This window comes from Anas acuta, chromosome 12, assembly GCF_963932015.1.
Source record: "Anas acuta chromosome 12, bAnaAcu1.1, whole genome shotgun sequence".
NCBI lineage: Eukaryota > Metazoa > Chordata > Aves > Anseriformes > Anatidae > Anas > Anas acuta.
In genome coordinates, this window is record NC_088990.1 from 180,747 (window position 1) to 202,647 (window position 21,901).

The 21,901-nt window shown below is 39.1% G+C and overlaps 1 protein-coding gene across 2 annotated transcripts in view; it reads right to left on the reverse strand.

Moving 5' to 3' along the window:
• The window catches only part of IQGAP1 (IQ motif containing GTPase activating protein 1), a 60,319-nt gene that overhangs the window by 11,896 nt on the left and 26,522 nt on the right, over positions 1–21,901 (reverse strand). For both annotated transcript variants that reach the window (XM_068695791.1, XM_068695790.1), the window contains exons 11-29: positions 21,121–21,205; positions 19,796–19,959; positions 19,407–19,567; positions 18,784–18,908; positions 14,989–15,152; positions 11,432–11,522; positions 10,770–10,937; positions 10,251–10,393; positions 9,737–9,907; positions 8,537–8,620; positions 8,359–8,430; positions 8,199–8,268; positions 7,059–7,267; positions 5,854–6,009; positions 5,529–5,692; positions 4,163–4,387; positions 3,228–3,368; positions 3,049–3,133; positions 624–856 (exon numbers count right to left, since the gene is read on the reverse strand). In XM_068695791.1, coding sequence (XP_068551892.1) covers positions 624–856; positions 3,049–3,133; positions 3,228–3,368; positions 4,163–4,387; positions 5,529–5,692; positions 5,854–6,009; positions 7,059–7,267; positions 8,199–8,268; positions 8,359–8,430; positions 8,537–8,620; positions 9,737–9,907; positions 10,251–10,393; positions 10,770–10,937; positions 11,432–11,522; positions 14,989–15,152; positions 18,784–18,908; positions 19,407–19,567; positions 19,796–19,959; positions 21,121–21,205 — 2,711 coding nt within the window. The remainder of the gene's footprint in view (positions 1–623; positions 857–3,048; positions 3,134–3,227; positions 3,369–4,162; positions 4,388–5,528; positions 5,693–5,853; positions 6,010–7,058; positions 7,268–8,198; positions 8,269–8,358; positions 8,431–8,536; positions 8,621–9,736; positions 9,908–10,250; positions 10,394–10,769; positions 10,938–11,431; positions 11,523–14,988; positions 15,153–18,783; positions 18,909–19,406; positions 19,568–19,795; positions 19,960–21,120; positions 21,206–21,901) is intronic.

Sequence of the window (21,901 nt, forward strand, 5' to 3'; positions counted from 1 at the left end):
AAAGTAACCTAGTAAAATTCAACTATTGTTATTGGCCATGTGGGCACTGGCTCTTTTTCAGCATCAGCAGGACAGGGCATGGTTCTTGTGACCTTGTTCACACATCCCGTCTTTGCTGCAATTACACCCCTCACTCCCAGCAATCTCTAGTTTTCTTTCTTCTGAAAGATGAAAGGTGTAAGATGACAATTCTTGAATGAAAAGCTGCTTCTACTACATGAACGGCTAATTGCCAGCCTGCTTTATTCCTAAGCACCATTTAGTTCTCACAGGAAAGCAGGGTTCATACAGGAAAGAATGCGTGTCCACTCTAGTTGCTCGTGGCCACAGTGTCACAATAAACACACACAAAAAAACTTTATTCTAGAAACTTGCAAGTCAAAACACACCTGAGGTAGCAATCTCGTTAATATACTGGGTATCGTTCATAAATTCCAGGTCCACATTTTACCTGGCACTATCACTGATGCTTATGGAAGTCTGAGGTGTAATCTCTTATTTTCAACAAACTGCTTATTTGACAGGGATGGAATTTATCATATTTAATATTTATTTTCATCCCTTTTTATTTGCAACATTATCCCCGCCACCCTTCTCAACTTAAATTGGCTAAAGTCTTCTACCTGAACTTCTGGTACGACTGTGATAGGTACTCATTAATGATGCTTAGATGTGCATTGTCTCCCATGAACATTTTATTGGATGCAGCATGCTGCAACATCTTTGCAATGGAACCAAGGTTTCTGCGTTGATCCGTGGTCAGCTGACCTCCAGCTGAAAGATCAATGATGTCAAACGCATCTGGAGCAACAATGGCTGGATTCATGTAGCGATAATAGAGTAAGTTGCCAACAATCTAGGAAAAGTTGAGCAGAGAAGAAACACATCAAGAAATTGGTATAGGCTCCCAGTGAATTTTACTGAAACTTCTCCAAATGAGTTTTGGCAAATTATTTTATTGTAAGCATTAGGTCCCTTCCAAGATAAATGGTATACTGTGCTGCTGTGTACAAGCATATGCTATAAAGAATCTAGCATTTATATATGAAGATGCAGTGGGACAGTCAATACAAAAACTGTTAGTTCCAGGACAATACAGCTGCAGATATTTCTATGCATGAAGATTTTATATTTTAACCTATAAAAACATATATAGGCAGACAATATTACAGATTACAATGAACTACTCATGAGCATACGATCGTCTGTCATGAGAATTAAACAATATAGTTTAACAGAGGTCAGAACGACCGTAGTATATAGGAACCTGGTACCGCTGTCCCATAAGGAACAAGAGCTAATTCTTAGAGATGCGTGCAGAACTGACCATCTGCAGCAAATCAAAAAGTGAAGAAGTATTGTAAACCAAGGAGTTAAACTGAGAAAATAGCAGCTACTTTCCACCCCTTCTACAAATTCCTTTTCTCTTTCAGAATACCTCGTATAAGCCAGCAACATTTTCAGCTACAGACTACCACTTAATTTTAAGTGAGAGTAACGGAGAAATCATTTAATCCAGAGGTAAGAAACCCAGAAGTATAGAAGACGAATGGCCTTGGACATTTCAAAATCCCATTTACCTCATTAAATGTGAGCAGCAATAAAAATAAACTTCATGGAACCAAAAATAAAGATGTCCCATTATTCATACTCTCTTACATATACTTGTAACCTGTATTTGGTATTTTGCCTAAAGTAATTACAGCAACAAAAAGGAATTAGTCCAGCATGCTGATGTAAAGCAAAAGTTCTCACACCGCATGCTCTAGTATTTTCTGGTGGTTCACAGAAATTTGTAGAGGGCCAGGTCACAGAATCTTGGCTTCTCCTGCTTGACATGTGACTTGAATGCACAGTAGAGATCAGAGGACTGAAGAAAAAGCTGAAAACAGAGAAAAAGCCTCGCCATTGCTAAGCAGCCCGGGAAATTATTAACTGCTTTCAGAGTCATGTTTCTGACAACTGTTTCATGCAAGCTCCTGCTGTACTCTCCCAGATGACATCACAGGATTACAACAGTTAAACTGTTTACTACTGGTCATAAGAAAATACATCTGTGAGAGAAACCATATTAATAATATTTAAACTTACAGGGGGAGAGGAACAGTACTACATAGCTAGCTTTGGGTCCTAACAAATCTACAAGCAGTCATTGCACACAGCTGCAGTTTTGACTTTCATGTGGACCATTACATTGTTTCCACAAAGATTAATAAAAACCGCAGTTTTCCACCTAAATTTACAGATGGAAAAAATTAATTCACCTTCACAGAAAGAATCGATGCCTCAGAATGGGAAAGCACAGAACTAGAAGAGAGAAGAAAACAGCATTCAGATTGGTAATTATTCTGTAATGAGGCAGAGGCAGAGAAGCTTAAAGAGACATTGTCAAGTATTTTAAGATCCAAGCTGTTTTTATCAACAAGCAAAGCATTCACAGGCATAAAGACCTTCAAAATTACAAAAAGCCATAAAAACAAATAAATTTCGATGAAAGCCAAAAAGCTATACTCATCTGGGAGTGCCTACTGTTAGAATTTTTTTTGTTCTCCATATCTACTGAAATGCAAAATACAAAATCGACCAGACATCACGAAAAACAACACTGTATGTTGCTGCTAAAACACACTAGAGTATCTTGGATAAGGTTAACTAGGAATAACAGATTTGCATGCAGACCTTTTAACTTGACATTGTCTCTTTAAGGAAAGAGCAGCTGGCTCTGACCATACCAGCAAAACCAAGATTTATTTTCCAGGAGCAAGAGTACCCCAAGAAACCTAAAGGAGACAATGCCCAAGATACTAGAAGCAGAGCAGAAGCAGTGGGATGCCTCCTTCTGACATTATATTACATCTCAGATGACGTACACATGAAGCTAAAAATCAAAGGCGATGTAAAACATTTTATATCCATAATAATAAATAACCTGTATATAGGTTTGCATATGCTCCTCACCACACATACACCCAACAAAGGATAAGAACAAGATGCATTTACTGCAGCCAATTTGGCTGACAATTATTCACAAAATGTTCAGCTCCTCACCTTCAGAAGCTCATCCTCACCAGCATCAGGAAACTTCTCATACAGGGAATCTTTCAGTACCTTGGCAATGAAACGCATTCCATAACTTCAAAGGAAAGAAAAGGCAATTAAGACTGCTGCAAGCACGAAGCTACCACCAATAACTTCTACAGGATAAAACTATGGTACAGCAGACTTACGGGATTTTGTCGACTGAACTAACAATGGCAGACAGGAACTTGTCTGTCACCGTCCTCATATTTCTGATTGAGGCATCCAGGCGGGTCCTTACCTCTTCATGATTTAGAGCTTGTTCAGGTGTAACATCATACGGCAGTTTGCTATTTGAAAAAGTCAAATGCGAAGGTGAGTAGTCCTCACATTAGCCTATTTCTGTTAGTGCTATGCAGGATTTCTCACTTGACACAGAAACAAGCCTACATTCACTGTCTGTCAAGAGCTGTGCATTACCTTCAATTAACATTCCAGGCACTGGAAGAGCTAAGGATTTCTTGTTTTCATTTCCTCTGCTCTCCTTGCAATAGCCATTGTGAGAAAAAGCCCAGCTAACTCAAAACTGTCCCTTGTTGTACAGCATACCAACATGCACACTAGGCCAAAAAAAGTGCCTTCTGTGACAAAGTAGTGTCTCAGGTTGCAAATAAATTGGTGAAAGAGCAAGCTGCACATTTCAACATTAAGATGATAAAAAAATCATGCAGTGTGGTGTGTTGAGAGTTGCCTTTTACTTTGTATGCTTTTTTCCCCTTTCTTTTAAAGTACGTTAATAAAAAGAATGAACAAAGACTGACGTCGAACTGATTCTCAATTACTTTTTCTTCCTATGATTCCTTCTAGCTTAAAAGGCATCTCATAGCTAATTATCGATTCAAAACAGGCAAACAAAGAATTTCTCCTTCCATCTTCAGGATATTCCCTTCCAATACTCTCAGCACCACCAGTATGTGATCTTTACAACTTTCAGAAGAAAGCCGTCTTGAGGAGATTGAAAAGACAGCATCAGCTGGACAGATTCACACAGTGAAGCCATGGACGATTAACAGAAATGATTAACAGAGCAATGCACAGCAGCTGGACAACGCTTAGAAAAACACAGTAGTAACAGTTCCCATACCTGGCTTCACCAGTCTGAGATTCCATCTGGTTAACCCAAGACTTGTAAATATCCACCGGATCAGTTTTGATATTGAGTGATTTGTCATCGATGATTTCCTTCACAACTGGTGCCAGGATCTGCCTTAGTGCATTCTGACCACGGGCACCACGGTTGAAACTTACCACCATTTTAATAACAGTAGGATTCCCAGTCACAATTTCATGTATTTGGTCTACTTTTGATCTGAAGAAGAAAGAATCAATATTAAGTACAAGGTATGCGTAATTCTACTGGCTTTTGGTATGCTTCTTAGCACTACCATCAGGAAACAGATGATGGTTTTGCATTAAAATCTCAATACATCAATAAACTGCAACACTATGTAAGAATAATACTGCAACAATTCTCAAGACAGACTAGGCAAGGAACCTTATGACCACCATCTGGGAATTCCAACATGACTTGTCAGTAGGCACGTCAATGACAATTACTGTAAATCCAATTGTATGCTCTATTAGAGAACAGTGCAAAAACATAGAGGAAATAAAGGGTGTTTTACATAGGCAGAAGACCTGCAGGCTTCTTTCAGTATTTAAAAATAAGCACGTAACAGAAGCCATACCTAGTATATAACTATTGTAAATACACCAAAAGATAATGGAGCATCAGCGTTTTCCTGAACAACTACTCTCAACATGACTTGACTTAAAGTTTGTTTGTTTGTTTGTTTTGCGCTGTTTCAGGGCACATGCCATCTTCATATTTAAAAAAAACTTTAAAAATGCTTAAAAAGTAATCTCCTCCAGTACTTCATGTGCATTCTTCTTCACAGCAAGCTGTGCAACTCTGCATCATAAAGAACTTAAGTCACGTAATACCAAGCTCCTGAGGCTCAAATGACCAACCAATATATGCCTGAGGGCAGCCAGAGTCCCTAAGTCAATAAAAATGCCAACAATAAAGTTTCTCATTTTCAGCCTTCTCATAAGTGTTTTGAAAATCCAGAGAGCTTAGCATTACGCTCTGCCTCTGGCTTGTAAAGCCTGAGTTTGCAGTTTGCTGGAAGTTTTTGTAAGCAGACATTAAAGAATTCAGATTAGAATGAATTTTAGGAAGATTTTGCATTGGATAAAAAAATAGCTGCCTCGTCGAGAAGTGAAATCTTGACTAAAAGATTTCACTTGTAGTGAAAAGGCTTCATTCCTAATGGACAAGCTTCTTTCTAGACTACAAAAATGAATACTGTGAAATGGAAAGAGCAGAAGGCAGGGACAGCTCAGCATTATCTGCATAGTAGCATGAGACATCATGTGAAAACTGCCTCAGTTCTAGAAACTGCAAAAACTGATTCGACAGCAAGGCCATGCTATACGCTACCACATACTTGATCTCTTCCTGCAATGCTGTTTGAAAAAGCCGCAGTAACAGATATTCTTCTCTCTGATTGGATGCATAGTTATACAATGTGAAGATGACAGAATCCATGAACTTTGTAGATTTGTTTTGAGGCATCTGGAAAATCAGTTTGGCCAAGTAGGTTGGGTTAGTCTGTAACAAAAAGAAAAAATGCTTAGTGCATGAGTCCACGAAGGCCAGTATCATAAAGAACTACAATGGTCCAAAACAATAGTGTACAAGCAAAGACTCTGCCAAAACATGTAAGCCTCTATGACAAGACGAATGCTCTATCAGCACTAGATTCTCCATACCTGAAGTAAGTAGAACAGATGCTGATAGGCTTCCAACTTTTCTCTCTTCTCTTTGCTCAAAGCTTTCAAACCTCCCCTTTGTTTGTTCAGCATCATCATGTCAGAGAGCTGTTCCTTGTTCTTCTTGGTAAGCTTTTTGCTATGAGAAACAACATCCTGGAAGGAACAGACAGGGACAGATTCCACTCTAAATATTTAATAGCATGCAATATTGGAAAAAAAAAAATGCATCTGAGAGCCCACTTGCTTGGATGTGGAAATGCAGTGTCAAGGGCTATTGAAGCAGAGCATTATTTGCTATAGCAGTACTTTCGCTGTTTTGTTCCCGACTTTCTGAATTTGTTGAGAACCACAGAAGGGCTAGTCGCCCTTGGCAGCAATTACTATCAGAGCCGGTAGCATCCTAAAAATGTCTGAGAAAAATCTTTCTTTTTAAATTGGGCTTTAATCCTCAAAGTCCTGTTTTATATTTAGCTACCTCTACATACTCAGAGAGCAATGACGCTTTCTGCTGCAGGCACAGGCCCAAGAACTGGAGCCTCCTTCAGACATGAGTTTTACTACCATGATTCAGACTTCAAACTGGGACACGGCTAGCGTCATGCCATTCAGGACCAAATGAAAAGCCGACTGGAACTTCATCTTGAATAAAAGGCACTGCTCTATCAGGGAGACTTGTTTTTTTTTGCATGAAATTAATTATCAGCAAAGTGACAGAGGGGACCTCCTTTAATAAAAAGCTCCAAGTGGCATAAGCATATTTTCAGCCTCTGAAATCACCTCCCTCTCTGCTATAGTATCCAAAGTAAGAGAAACTAAAAAATGTAAGCTTGTGTGCAACCGATTTAACCAAAAACGAGCAACAAAACAGGTCTGAAAACCTTCAAACATACAATCTGTTGCTTTCATTGGGTCAGTGTAGTCTGGTGTGGGTTTTCTTTTCTTTGTGTTTTTTTTTTTTTTGCCTTTTTTTTTTTTTTGGTAATGCTTCAGGTCTTGTTTCTTCTTCTACAGATGTCCTTCTAGGGATACATACTAAGTAAGTGGAATGGAGTAAGAACTTACTGGGAGTAAAATCTGTAAGTCTGGGGCAATATTTTCCGCTGGGTCAGAGCAACTGAGACCCAAGGCCAGGAGCTCTCCATGCTAACTGCCGCTGGGCTCAGTTCATTCTGTAGTTGGTCTCCCATCAGCACATTTCCTACCTGCAGTGTAATTTTGTTTTTCACTAGCAGCCCAATTTTGATGTCCATGAGATTGAGGTCATTTTCAAGTTGCTGATTGGATCGGATCAAGGTTACGACTTCTTCACGTAGTTTCATTAGCTCAAGCTCCTCCTGAAAATCTTGGTCACTCTGATCAAGCAAGTGGACAAATTTCCGAACCACAGCCATAGGTGGGTTTTCAGCATTAACTAAAAACAAGAAATAAAACATCAGGTCTTATCAATGTTTAAATAGCATGTCAAGAAGCAACCAAGCCAGGAAAAAATAACACCACCTGTCACCTTCTGACAACACCTGTAATTTCTTGTTTTGAGTAAATCATGACAGAATCGAACAGTAAAGAATTAAAAAGCTATCAGGCTACAGTAGTCCACATTGCTGAATTTACCTCACTAACTGTGGTTCTATTTCTCAGCAGCAGAAGCAATATCTGGAATCACATTTTCCTTCAGTCTCAAGAATTACCTACTCTCTGAACTTCATCCCAATTGATCTTCTTAACTGTCTGGAAGTCATACATCACGCTAGCAATATCCCTTGCAAACAGAGATTCAAGGCACATTACACTCTGCTCTCATGAGACCCCAACTTCTATGTTCAGCTCCATGAACACAGTTCCATGTCCCCATCATAAGGACATGGACCTGTTGGAGCAACTCCAGAGGTTAGCTATGAGGCTGATAAGAGGAATGGAACACCTCTTCTATAAAGACAGGCTGAGGGAAATGGGGTTGTTCAGCCTGGAGAACAGAACGGTCCAGGGAGACTTTATACCAGCCTTCCAGTACCTGACGTGTGCTTACAAGAAAGCTGGAGAAAGACTCTTTGCCAGGAGTGCAGTGATAGGACAAGGACTAATGGTTTTAAACTACGAGAGTAAACTTAGATAGATATAAAAAAGAAATTCTTTAGTCAGAGGGTAGTGAGGCACTGGAACAAGTTGCCCAGATAATTTGTGGATGCTCCTTTCCTGGAAGTGTTTAAGGCCAGGTTAGATGGGGCTTTGAGCAATCCGGTCTAGTGGGAGGTGCCCCTGCCCGTGGCAGGGGGATTGGAATTTAAGGTCCCTTCCACTGCAAACCATGCTATGATTATTTTTATTCTCTTAGCAATACTTACTGAGGGTTTTGTAGTCTTCTCGTGCTTTGTTTGCTCGGATAAAGGCTTGAATTTTTATAACATCATTTATCTAGGATGTAAAAAGAAACAACATTTGAACTTTTTCAGGAAAGAGTAAAAATGTTAAATACTGAATTCATTTAACAGGACAGCCTCTTACGTGGTCTCTGAAATACTGCAGACGATCTCTGTAACGCCTTCTGGCTTGATACATCCTGGTCATTGACTGAATCTATAGAAAAGTAACCAAAATAAGTCAGATACAAGACTTTTCCACAGAGATTACTACCCAAAAGGTTTCTAAATAAATAAGTGAATCAGCAGAGAGCCTTCGCTACCTTCACTACTTGGTCCTTGTGTGCTCGGAGGTAATCCAAACGGATTTGATACGCTTTCCTCTGTTTATAGCCACGCCACTGAGACTGAATACAGAAAAAACACATGCTTACTTTACTTTTCAAATTAAAGAGAAGTAACTATAATCCTAAGGTTCTTTCTGCTGCTCAGCTACCGACTTCCTTTTTGGCTAAGTAAAATGTAATGGAGACACGCTTATCATACGAGAGATATACAGTAGAAAATATACAGTGAAGCACTATCTATTTATTCCACCAACTGTAACCATGAGAGGAGAGACTTACCCTATGAAGAGCCTGGGCCTTCAGAAACACAGTTAGAGAAGTATATAGTATACTAGCTGGTATATAACTAAGCAATCAAATTCACGTAAACTGCTCTACATGAGGGCCAAGTGGCAGATGCTATGCTAGAAAGTAGAGTGATGTAAAATTGTAAGCCTTTAGAGTGGACTAATTACCGCTGATTGTTAGAACAGAAGTTAGGCAAGGGATTGGACTAAAAGTGAGAGTGTTATTTTAATGAATTGGATTTTATTATTAAATACTTGTAAAGAGCAGAGCATGTGCGCTATTTAGGCAGGAACAAACACACATACACAACTCAAAGTGTTAATAGGGTGCAAAGCATGTATTTCATTTGCACACATATCAGTTACAACACTGGAGAAAGATTTTTTTCATTGTTCTCCTGTAAATGTGCCCAACTTCATGCTGAATCATCACACTGTCTCTTTAACGCCCTCAATTCTCCAAATCCCTGGATAAATGAGAAGAGACTCTACCCAGGTATACTGAAAGCTATGTTGCTTCTCCTGAATTCATTAGGAATCACAGTAATTATTCATCCCACGGTATTATCAACATGAAGACATACGGCATACTTTGTTTTGTGCTATTCCCAAGAAACACAACCAGATAATAAAGCAGAAAGTAAAGCTTCCTCAAATGTTTTTTCCTCTCTGCAGCTCTGCCTGAGGAGACTTTATCGCTCATATGTAAAATAGAAAAGTAAAGTATACGAAGACTCTTTGGGAGGAAATGCCTTTAGATAACTTGCAAAATGAGGTTGAGATAATTTTGAGTTACAACTGTTTGAGTGAACAGAAACAGTCAATAAGTGTGTATATAGAGAGCAACTGATGAGTACTAGTCTGAAGCAGAATTAAAGGAAATCCTTACCTGGATACAAGTGATTGCTGGGACTTGTTTCTTCAAAAAATTCATTCTGGAATTGAATTCCTGGCGAACGAGATATCCTCGACAGCAAGCCTGAAGTTTTGTAATCAGGTTCTCGTTGGCCAGCCACAACTGCTCTCGGTTGTATGCCGCAGTGACACCAGATATGGTGCTCTGGTTTAGTGTTATGGTAGGAAGAGCCAGAAAGAAAGAATGGTGATACGAGAAATAGGATGTTACAGTAGCTTTCTGTACTTCGCTCAAGAGAAACTTCCAAGTTGCCTTTCAATAAACAGCAATACCACAGTCCTGTACCCTTTTACCAACAGGACAAATTTTCTGAAAAAGGACAAGGAGTTTTTACACGCAAAGGCTGGTGATGCACAGTGAACTAAATGAGTTACAAAGCTTGTTAACATTACTACTGCATTGAAACTACCTCTTAAGAGTTGCATTAAGGACTGGAACAGTGGGAACTTCAACTTTTCAGAAAAATAGCGCATGTTTTCTACCCTACCTGTATCTCCTCCCGTGACAGTTGTGTGTCATTTTGCACAAATCCATCTGGTTCATCCCATCCTCCCTCTTTGGTACGCAGGTTATGATAATAATTATAGCCTCCTCTCACCCAGAGTTTCACCCATTCACTGCCATTGCCCCCTAAAAGCAGAAACTAGTGTAAGTATCAAAACCAGACAGGTCTTACCTTTCCCATACACAAATATTACAATAAGGAAATAAACATGTACAGTTGTTTCTTCCTCCAAGCAAGAGAAGAAATGTCTGCGACCCTAAGGAACTAATACAAGAACTACCTAAGCACAATGCATTCTACAAGTAGAGGATATTTCACTGTTTACTTTTTTTTTTTAATTTAGTTTACCAACTAGACTCAATTTCCTATAACACAAGACTCCAGCAACAAGACACCCATAACACAAGACTTCCCCGTACAGTTTTTTTTTCCATCTTGTTTCCATTCTGCATGCAATAATTTTGGATTTATTGTGCTAACAATTAGCTACTTGTGATTCACCTGTTGCCATTTTTCCGCTCTTGACTTCTGCCAGCTCTCGCTGGTACGTTTCAGCACATTCTGGAGTGACTCCATATAGCCCAACATCTGGTGAACGCAAGGCACTCAGGGTATGGCCAACATCTCCATGGTCTACTGCTTCATTAATGGCCAGAATTCCTAAGGAAACTTTGACAATACAAGGAAGCAAGTTACCTTGGCATTCAGCGGCTCAGTGACTCAGCAAAGACAAAACAACAGAATAGGGCAAGGCAACAGATGCACGCAGAAACTGTGTGTGTGTACACAAATACTCAATTGTACATATACATATATACACATACAAATTATAGATTAAAAATCTACAAGGCAACTTGTAGTATAGAGGTCTTTTTAGTATGGAGTATCCAGCTATACATGGTACAGTGCCTGACAGCCCAGGATTTTTGCACAAGTATGGTGCTGACTTATCAACAGTATTTCTCTTCAGTGTTCCATCCTTCCGCTGAGCTCTACCCTTACAACAGTTTTAGTTAAGACAGCTTCCTCTGACAGAGCTCAATCACAACGCCTAACTGACCCAAAAGGGGCCTTTGCCACGACTAGTACCATCTCTAGTGGGATGTCATGATAGGTGGACCAGTCCACCTGCCAGCTGCGCTAAAGGGCAAAAAGATACTTACATCTCTGGGACTCCTCTGTGTCCTTGTTGGCCCTATGAATCCCATCCTGAATTTCATCTAGCCAAAGTACAGCTGTTTCATCCTGAGTGTCCTGAAGAGAATGTGATGAGGAAAGAGTTCACAGCATGAGGAGAAAAGTATCACTGGTTTTGCAAAGCGAAATATTCTGTACTGAGCAATAGCCAATACAGTAGTTTTCAGTCTCTTAGGGAATAAGAAGCACTTAAGTATCTTTCTAACCAACTGTAGCACAGACATCATGTGCATTTGTGACTAGCAGAGACAACTAGGCTACAGCATTACCAGACTCAATACCTCCTCCTATTCAAAAATGACTACCAGGAAACAGAAGCACCCCAAAATTTTGTCAATGGTAGTTGCTCTGATAAGCAGAGGTCAGGTAAGGGAACTCAAGACAGAGGAATCTGTACTTGTTAATCCTAAAGAAATATTTGCTGAGAGGATGTGCCTTTCCAAGGAACACAAAAATAACAGAATGGTTTAGACTGGAAAGAACTTCTGGAGGTTATCTGTTCCAGTCCCCATGCTCAAGCAGGTTGCCCAAGACCATGTCCAGAACCTCTTCTGAAGATCTTTACGGAAGAAGGTTCTACCACCTCTCTGGGCAACCTCTGTCAGAAGCTCAGTCACCTGTACACTGTAAGGAAGTAATTCCTGATGTTTAGATGAAACCTCTTGTGTTCCAGTTTGTGCCCGCTGTCTCTTGGCAACAGGTGCCACTGAAAAGAGCCTGGCTCCATCTCCCTTTGGGTATTTATATACACTGATGAGATTCCCCCTCTGAACCTTCTCATCTTTAGTCTATAAAGTTCCAGCACTCTCTTGAGAAGTGCTCAATATCCTTATGCATCTTGTTGGCCTTACGTTGGTCTCCCTCCGGTATGTCCATGTCTCTCCTGTACTGGGAGACCCAGAATTGGAAACAGTACTTCAGGGGCAGCCTCACCAATGATGAGTAGGGAAGAAGGATCACCTCTCTTGACCTGCTGGTAATACTTTGCCTCATACAGCCAGGAATACTCTTAGCCTTCTTAGAAGCAAGGGTGCACTGCTGATTCACGTTCAACTTTATGTCCACCAGGACTCCTAGGTCCTTTTCTGCAAAGCTGTCTTCTAGCTGGGTGGACCTCAGCATGGAATAACACAGGTTAGTCCTTCTACAGATGAAATCTGCGAAGTATTCTTTGAGGGGGGAAAAAAAAATGAAGGTGCCAATGCACACATATGCATAGCTGCTAGAAAGTCTCAGGTAACTAATGGTACATCAGGCTATTCTTAGCCCTGTCCATAGAAGTTTGCATGCGTGCAGGAGTAAGCCAAAAAGCATTGTACATATTGCAGCTAGGTGTGAATGCACAGTAGTAAGAGCACGTTTTGAGTCTTTGTTTTAAAAAGCTTGCTCATTATGGAGTATTGATCACACAATATCCTTTATTTTGGCTGTGATTTGAAGAAATCCAATCAACTATTACATGCAGAAACCTTAGAAGGAAAAGATAAGTGTCTACCAAGTACCAAAATATACATAATGAACAATGATCCAGCAACTTCCAAGCATAGTTTCTCCCCACCCACTGGTGCTTCATGTAGGTAACCATGAAAGAAATCTTAAGAAGAAACTGCTATCACTCTAACAACTGTTGTATAAATGGAACACAGCAAACATTTACTTCTGATATAGAATAATCATCAATGTCGCACAAAAGAGCCACTACTTACACTGTTCAAGAGTTTTAGGGCCAGACTGAAAATGAACATTTCCTTACGTACCCTCCACATTTTTTCCTCACTGTTTTGGTTTGAAACCAACATACATAATGTCACTCCCTTCTACAAAAGAACATCTCTTTCTCAGGCAAATTTTATCTGAAAGCTCAGACAGTCCCATGACAGCTTCAGCAACAGAGAAATTCCTACCCAGGAAGTGGGGGACGATCAAAGAGCCAATTTCTGTACCTGTAATCTCTGCTTGCAGAGTCATCAACCCAAAGACTATCAGAACCATCCAGTGCTTTTCTATGCATTTCCTACCACAGACTTCCAAAGGGCATGCGCAGCATAATACAGAGGAGTGTTGCTTTCTCTCTCTACTCATCACATGATAAATATGCATCATACAATGTGCCCCTAACACAAAAGCAACTGAAGAATGTCTTGTGGTAAGCTATCATCCCTCTCAGCCTCAAGGTTCAGAATTCACCAGTTAGTAAGAGTTGACTTAGGACAGTGACAGTGATTAATTCTCCCCACAATGTTACGTTGTAATATGATCTCAATTTCTGAAATTACTGCCATGCTGCTGGGAGGAGCTCTAAAATGAACATATGCCTAAATAAGGTAATTTCACGCCAACTGAAGTTACCAGCCTAGCTTGGCAGAAGCTTAAGTGCACAATAAAAAGAGTTTGTTATTTCATTCTGACTCAGCAGAAGGAAATGCTTCAGCACAAAATGTGTTCCTGAAGAACATTAACCCTTTCAGGGCCCTTGAGGAAGCTGCTAATGATTTTCATCACCAGTGTGTAGTTTCCAGCTATTGTCATCATGTATGTTTACACCTAGTCAAAAAAAAAAAAAAAAACAAACAAACAACCACACCACAATGTTCACCACAATATGATCTTAGTCCCTACTGTGCTAAATACTGCATTGAAATTAGAGCAATGAGCTGCACAGCAAACAAAATTAAACACTCTCAGGCCACTGGAAGCAAGCCAGTATGCTACTTCTTTGTAAGTATGGGGAGTGGGGGGAAAGTCAGCATCCCATCCATACTACTCAAAAATCAGTAGCATGTATACACACATAGTCTCATGCTCTTTCCTAAACTAATAAGATGAGATCACTCTTCCTCTCTCCATTTTTACCTGGACATTACTCAGTTACTCCAAGTGGCAACTCCATACAAGTAGGCAGAAGTCCTTCGCGAGTAAGAAAAACTAGTGCTCAAAAAAATCCTTAGCACTGAGGATGCTTAGCAACTGAAGTGTCACCAAGTGAATGACAGGCATCAAAATACATTTTGCTAGTAGCATGTATTTTGCTTCCCCCCCTCCCTCCCCAATTCATCACCTAACTTATTTTTTTCTTTCAGATTTTTTTTGCCTTATGTAATATGCCTACACCCACATTTAACCAAGAGTACTAAAAACATAAAAGCTTGCAGGAGACTTACATTCAAAAGTTCAGACCTAATAGAATAAACATGGTCTCCTCACAAAACGAAACAAAAGAAGATGAAGCACTGTATCTCCAAAAATGAGATACGTATCTCATTCTGGACCTGGGATTAGCTGAGCAGTTAATAGCTTTACACCTACCTCTGTAAGTTGTGAAGATTCGTGTCTTATGGCTGTATATCTCTTTCTCTAATATAGAAACATCCAAGCTGACTGGGTTAGATCAGCTGATAGCATGCAGAGTGCCCATCTCTCCATTTCCATTTTTGTTTCCTGGCTTTCAGGACAAGGAATACCCACCATACACACACTACATAGATGCAAAAGCTTTTTCAGACACGTATTTAATTGCACTTACCTGTGCTTTCTCTCTCTTGGCCCGAAGTAGGGTGTCCTGATAATGCTGAGCTACCTTTGGGGCTACACCTTCCAATTTTGCTGCAGGAATCTGTAAGGCTTGCAGAGTCTTTTTGGTGTCCCCTTCATCCAGAGCCTCATTGATAAGACCAATTGCCAAAATCCCTAGTGAGAAAGGGGTAGGGGGAGAAATAAGAAGATCCTTTTCTTTGCAATAATCATAAGCTGTGCTTCAGAAGAAAAGGGCTATTAGTGCTAAACCAGATACCAGCTGAGAATCGCAACATCTTTGACAGAAGATATTTTTACTGGTGAAGAAAGCAAGACTACTTTGCTTCTTTAGAAAGAAATCTTAACATGAAGCTAAAGATTTGCACAGAAGACCATTTAAAAATACAGTAACTTCGTATTTTAGAAATCATTTTTATTAAACATATATTAACCGTATTATCAGAGATGTGGGTGCTCTCAAGTTAAGTTTACGTTTCAGCTAAATAAAAATAGACATACACAAATATCTTATAGTTAGCTAAATGAGAACAAAGCCTATGTCATACGTGCAATTTCTACAACAACCATCTCCTGTAAGTCACAAAATAACTTAGGTTGGAATGGACATCTACAGATTTAATTCCCTGCTCAAAGCAGTGTCAATTCAAGGCACAGTTTGATTAATGGAGAACAAAGATCTTTTAGAGGAAAGTGAAGAGCTCGGAGTGGGGATTTCCGAATTTGGTTAATGTATCCAAAGATCAAACCTTTTTCTTCTGCAATGCAGAAACAGAATCATTAAACAAAACTTTATGTGAAAAAGAGACTATTTCAGGGTAAGAGCTGCTATTTGGATGGAGCAGAAATTAAGGAAAAATACACACTGAGGACACTACAAGAACCAGGGTCACTAAAATTATGGTATAGTAAAATGATGGTATAGTTTCTGTCAAAAAGCACCATTGCAACTTGGATCTCCTTCAAGCCACAGAGCTGTTCTTTACAAAAAAGATTTCAAGAATGACACAAAGACACATATCCCAGAACTTCAAAATACATGGTCTTTATCATCAGATCCAACCATGTTTCAGATGACTTTTTACCTAGAACGTAGTCCCCATGGCAATAGGCACAAAAACAGATAATAAACACAGAGTCAAAATCATGACTGGATACCCACTGAGACCTTTAAGGGTCAAAACCAAGAGTCTACCTAGTCTGACTAGCATTCACATTTGCTGTCTCTTTGGACATGTCTAGGGAATAATTTGATTGCAATCTTCAGTAAAATTGTGATAGATTCTGCATTATGCAGAATTCTCAGTAAGCTGATTCAAACAGTTAATAAATTATTATAATTACATTATAATTATCTACCAGACTTGCTCAGACTTGTTCCTCGCTTTACCTTCTCTAGTTTCAGTTTCCAGATTGGCATAGATTTAGTTGGGGGAAGAGATCTTTTCGAAATGCAGAACACAAACTTTCTGCACTTACTACTTTTAAGATGTCCAGCAATAATGATCAGGTTATCAAATGTTTTAGGTAATGCCAAAATGAAAGATACTTTGTTATCATCACAATATGACTATCATCTGCTTTTACCCAAACAGAACTATCTAGTATTTACTAAGTATTCTTTTTCTGTATTACTGACAGAGCTCTAGCTTGTAGTGGACCAAAACTACCATTAGGATTCTTTCTGTTCTTAAATTAACAACCTTCTGGTTGACCCTGGCAGACTGGTACAGACTCTTTACGCCCGTCTACAACGTGTACGTATACTTCAGGTACATATTCATCTTTAAAGATACTTCTCTCCCTACATGTGCTCGGAAGGATGTGGGGGAACCCCTTCTTTAAAAAGATCACACACACGCAAGAATATTGAGACTACTTGATCTCAAGAGGACAGAAGAAAAGCAGATACGGTAACTCTTTGACCTACAAGAGGGCACAGAAGATAAGCAGTAATTATCTTTGATTAGTTAGCTAATACGGGCATGACAAGACTACTCCATGGAACAATAATATGTTTTACCCCCTCACTATAAAACATTTTTGAATTTGAAACCTTCCGCTATCCACATCAGGATAAGTGGAAGGGAAAAATACAAGGTTGTACGGCTTGAGGACTTTCTCAGACTAACTTCTTCACAGACATGAGACAAAAGTATCCTTGCATAAGAGCATGTATGAAACACAAACAGATGAAAGAACTGAGAAACTCCGCATGAAAACATCTTTTCCCATTACTGGATTTTGTGCACTTTTTTTAGTTTTTGTTGTTGTTTCACAGGGTGTAGGAGTGTTATAAGAAGGGTGTTGGACTACATGACCTAGAAGACCGTGAAATTAACATTTTGGTGTGTGCATGCACTTGTGTGGGTCCCTGTTTGTCTAGCTTCCACGTAACTACTCGTTTGACCTAAACAGGAAACACAGTGTCTATTTGGAGATCCAGGATGCAAGTTAATCAAGATAGCAGGCTCTGAAATTAAATTTTAACCCTCTCTAGACTATAGTCTTTTGAGGTGAGACAGCTCATCAACTACACAACAGACAGTGTGTAACAAACAGGGTAACTGTTTGTCTCAGTGTGCAGTGATGAACTTAATTTTCACCCCAGTGCTTGTGACAAACCTCTCCCCTCAACACATAAAGAAGGCTTTAAACTAAATATTACAAAGATGGCTTGAACATAAATGTTTTACTACTTGCAAGGTTTTCAGTACTAGTCTTAACAAAAAAAATCACAGTCCCTTAATGAAACTGAAAGCAATTAATAGAAAATTAAGATAGCTGCTGGTAGTGAACCTCACAAGGAGTTACCTAAGAATAAGTCTACTTAATTGTGCTATTTTCAAAAGCTTAAGTATCTTCACTCCAGATTATAAGTCACCTAATACTTTCTTGGAGAAAGGAGAATTAATTACCCCAATTCTCTGTTTACCTGAAATTTTTGTTACACTCAGTCCCAGTCTTTTATCACTGCTAAAAGACACTTATTACCATAAGGACCATTTAAAAATAGAAACGAGGAAAATGCATAAGTTATACAAGAAATACAAGTCCGGTTAACACCTATTTATATTTCTCAATTTGTAACAGAAATTTTATGAGTATTTAAGAAATCTGGTACTCATACTTGATGCAAACATTTAGAAGTTCTATGGATTCCATACAATTAGTTCATATTAAAAGGAAACTTTTTTTTTTTTTTTTAACAAGTCAGAAAGTCATTTATCAGTCATTTCAGGTTTTACAGTTCCTGGCTGTAACATCTATTGGTCATACACAGCCTTAACACAGAAAATGAAAGCTTCTAATTTCCTTACAGAACTAGATGTAAACAAAACAATTAAGCTCTTAAAAGATCAGCACACTCCATTTCAATTCTAACTTGAGATTTGGGTCGCAACATCTGGAACTTATAATTTCAATGGCAAAACTGGCTTTTTAAGCCAAAACATTTGAATACAGATTCTGGACTAATCCTAGATACTGAGGGCAGATCACATTTTCCTAATGAAAGGGTAAAAATTTGGATTGGAAAGATTAACATGGTGTTTGGAGACAACGGTTTTCAATACCAGAAAAACTCCTGGATGCCCAATCTCTCCATCAACAGTTCTGCTGTCAAGACCCCTTTATCACAGAACACAAAATCTGGCTCTTATCTTCCTAGATATCAAATGTATTGCTCAACCATAAGCCAATCAACAACTTTCTGTATTGGCATGCCCCTACTTGTGGGGCACCTTATGATCTAGGATCAGCCTAGTATGAATCAAGGTAAACTTACGTTCATGTTCTTCGTGCACTGCTAAATTCACACGATCCACACACGACTGGATATCATTCCACGTAATAAATTCATTTCCCTCTGCACGTGTTTGAGATTTCAGCTTTATCAAATCATCGATGTATCTATCAAAGAACAAAAAACAAAACTGTCAAATGTCATGAAAAGCTAGCCAGGGAACACACAAGACAGCATGACAGAACTGAACACAAAATGGACAGAGAACACGAGGGTTGAAACTGGAGTAAACATGAAGAGGGGGAGGATAAAGAGGAAAGCCTGTGTGAAAGATGTCCAGCCCAAGTGTGAAATAATTGCAAAAAGCACTAAAACAGTAAATGAGGGTCCAGGGCAAAAAAAACACTGTGGGTGAGCTAGCCTAGTGTCAGTGACAACCCAGTAGTATCAGAATGTGGCTTTAACTTGAAAGCATGAGAAAGTTTCAAGAGAGCACAGAAACGAGACTAGTAAGAAATGGTAATTTCAAAGAGAAGATACAAGTGCCAACAGAGAAGAAACCAATACTGTAGTATAGTAATGAAAGAGCCTAAAGTGTAAGAAGAAAAAAATAACACAAAATATAAGCAACATCAAGGACAGACATGATTCTTGGAAACATCCACCTTTGAGAGTTCTCATCCTCAATGTTTGTGAGCCCCGTGACAGGACTGCTCAGTTGTTTCCACACAGTATTCACATCCCCTGAATCCAAAGCCCTATTAATCAGGGCCACAGAAGACAGCATCTCTACAGCAACAGATAATTCTGGATGTGTGAGGTTACCCTGCATACAGAGAAGACAAATTAATTCTACTTGCTCTTCGCAAACTACTGCTTGAAGAATCTTGCAGTACTAAATAGCTCAAGATTTAGGGATTAAACATCATATCAGAACAGACAAAGTATCAATACAGTTCTATGAATGCTCAAGACAGGCACATTTTAATGAAACAGACCAGGTAGATCTAGCGATGCATATCGATTTCCAGAAGTAAGAGAGAACGTTACTTACTTCATGACTCTGTTGCTGCAAGGTGGACAGCTCCCTTTGGTAAAGAGCTGCAGCAAATGCATAAACCTCTGGTAATTGGGCCTCTGGATTCATCATTTCTGCCACAGTCTTCTCAGCATCACCCATTCGAATTGCAGAATTAATTTTGGCCACTGCTGCCAGCCCTAGAAATTCCAAGAGGTAGCAAAAGGAATGAGGAAAGCAGGCAGTTGAGTCTCCAGTAATGACAGCACTTTTATTCTACTCAATTATCAGATCCCTTTCACAAAAAAAAAAAGTAATTCCTTTAGTGGCAGGAAATGAGTGAAGCTCTGTGATTCACTTTTCCCCAGTTAATCTTCCATTATTGCAAACAACTAAACTATATAATGCCTTCTTTCAAATAAGGCACATTTTTAAAACAAGACTCATTTTTAAAACCAGTCCACCTTTTTGCCTGATTCTCAGAGGACTGTTTCACTAAGTCAGTCTTTTGATGAAAAGAAGCCTCATAATTGCCAATTTTTTCCATGGGTGACTAATAAGGACTTTTCCTTCCTGTGCCTATACAGGTCAAAGAAGTAACAAGCACTCGATAGCAGATGCACTTTGGCTAACTTTAAAATAGCACAAGTAGATAAGCAAATGCCAGACTCTACGCTGAACCAGTAAGATACTTTGATGGTAGCTTCCTAGTTATTAGACATTCACTATTTTCTTGTAATCTGAATTCTCCGTACCCATGCCTTTCGTAGCCTTTTTTCTACATATTACAAATTGAACTAATTGCTCTTGCACAGCCAAAACTGAACGTTCTTCCCCATTAGAGAGCTCTACCTGATGTCAGAAGCGCTGATCAAAAAACAGCCATTGTGATCTGTATATCATTTGCTACTTGGTATTTAGAAACAACTAAGCATACAAAACCAGCTGAAGTTCTGTAGCTCAAACCAAGTAAGACTTACATCAATGGTCAACAGATAACCTAGCTTTCACACCTCACGCAGTAATCCAGATTTCCTTCGCAGATCCATAAAACTACATTAATACTAGCTGACTGGGAAATTTGTTCTTTAAGGTGGATGCAAAAATTTCACATTGCTTAGTGTTTCAACTAATGTGCGGTTTTCTCCAGCAGTATTTTAATAGCCGGATAAAAGGCACTACAGACGGTTGTCATGATTATTTTTTTAATGTTTTCAGTAGCCTTTAAGTACTTAAAGAACATTCATAATAGTCTGAAAGAAACCTGATGTATCTCCACATAAACACAAATACTATGCTCTCATCCTTCTGATGACATCCCACAGCTGCTTTTTGCTGCAATAATTTCTGGTGCTCCTTACTTTGCTGATATTGTTGTGCTGCCCTGTTAGCAGCATCCACTCCCAACTGCAACTCTTCCTTTTGCAGAAGACCTGTAAGGCCAGCCTGAAAAAAAACAAATTGGTAGAGTGAAACAATGTCAGTTCATTCACTTCAAAAAGTTCTGCAAAAAGAAAAAAAAAAGGCAGCTTTTCCCTTCTACAAAGAATGCCGCATGCATTCAGAAGACAAAACACTCAACAGATTTTCAGTTCCAAGCTGAACGAGTACATGTGTACAACCTGATCCCTTTTAGAAGTGCAGTCCCATGAAAACAATGATTATTAAATGCAAGACCCCACTTCCAAATATTTTGAAATATGTAAGGCAAAGGAGACAACTTTGTGGGGAAAAGATTTTCTGTATGAACTGTGTGCTGCAGGCAAGTTAGTATTTGTGTAGCTTGCCATGAACATACACATTAACTCATGTTCCATTTTACCTCCAACAGTGAAAGAGCTATATGAATGTCAAAACCAGACAATATCCATTTTTGGCTTATATGTGATGCTTCTTGGACTATACAGTATCACATGAATAAAAACAGAAAATGAGACTGTGGAGCAGGATGGACAGAATAACTTGGGTACTACCTATAGAGGCCATAACCCTTCATTATAGTTCACACAGGTAAAGATTTTTGTCCAGAAGCACCAACGACCACATTTATATATTAAGAGCTTTCAACTACTTTCTGGAAGAGCATGCAATCTGACTTTGCAGTTCAGAAAACAGCTGAATCTTGGTTTTGCTATGACTAAA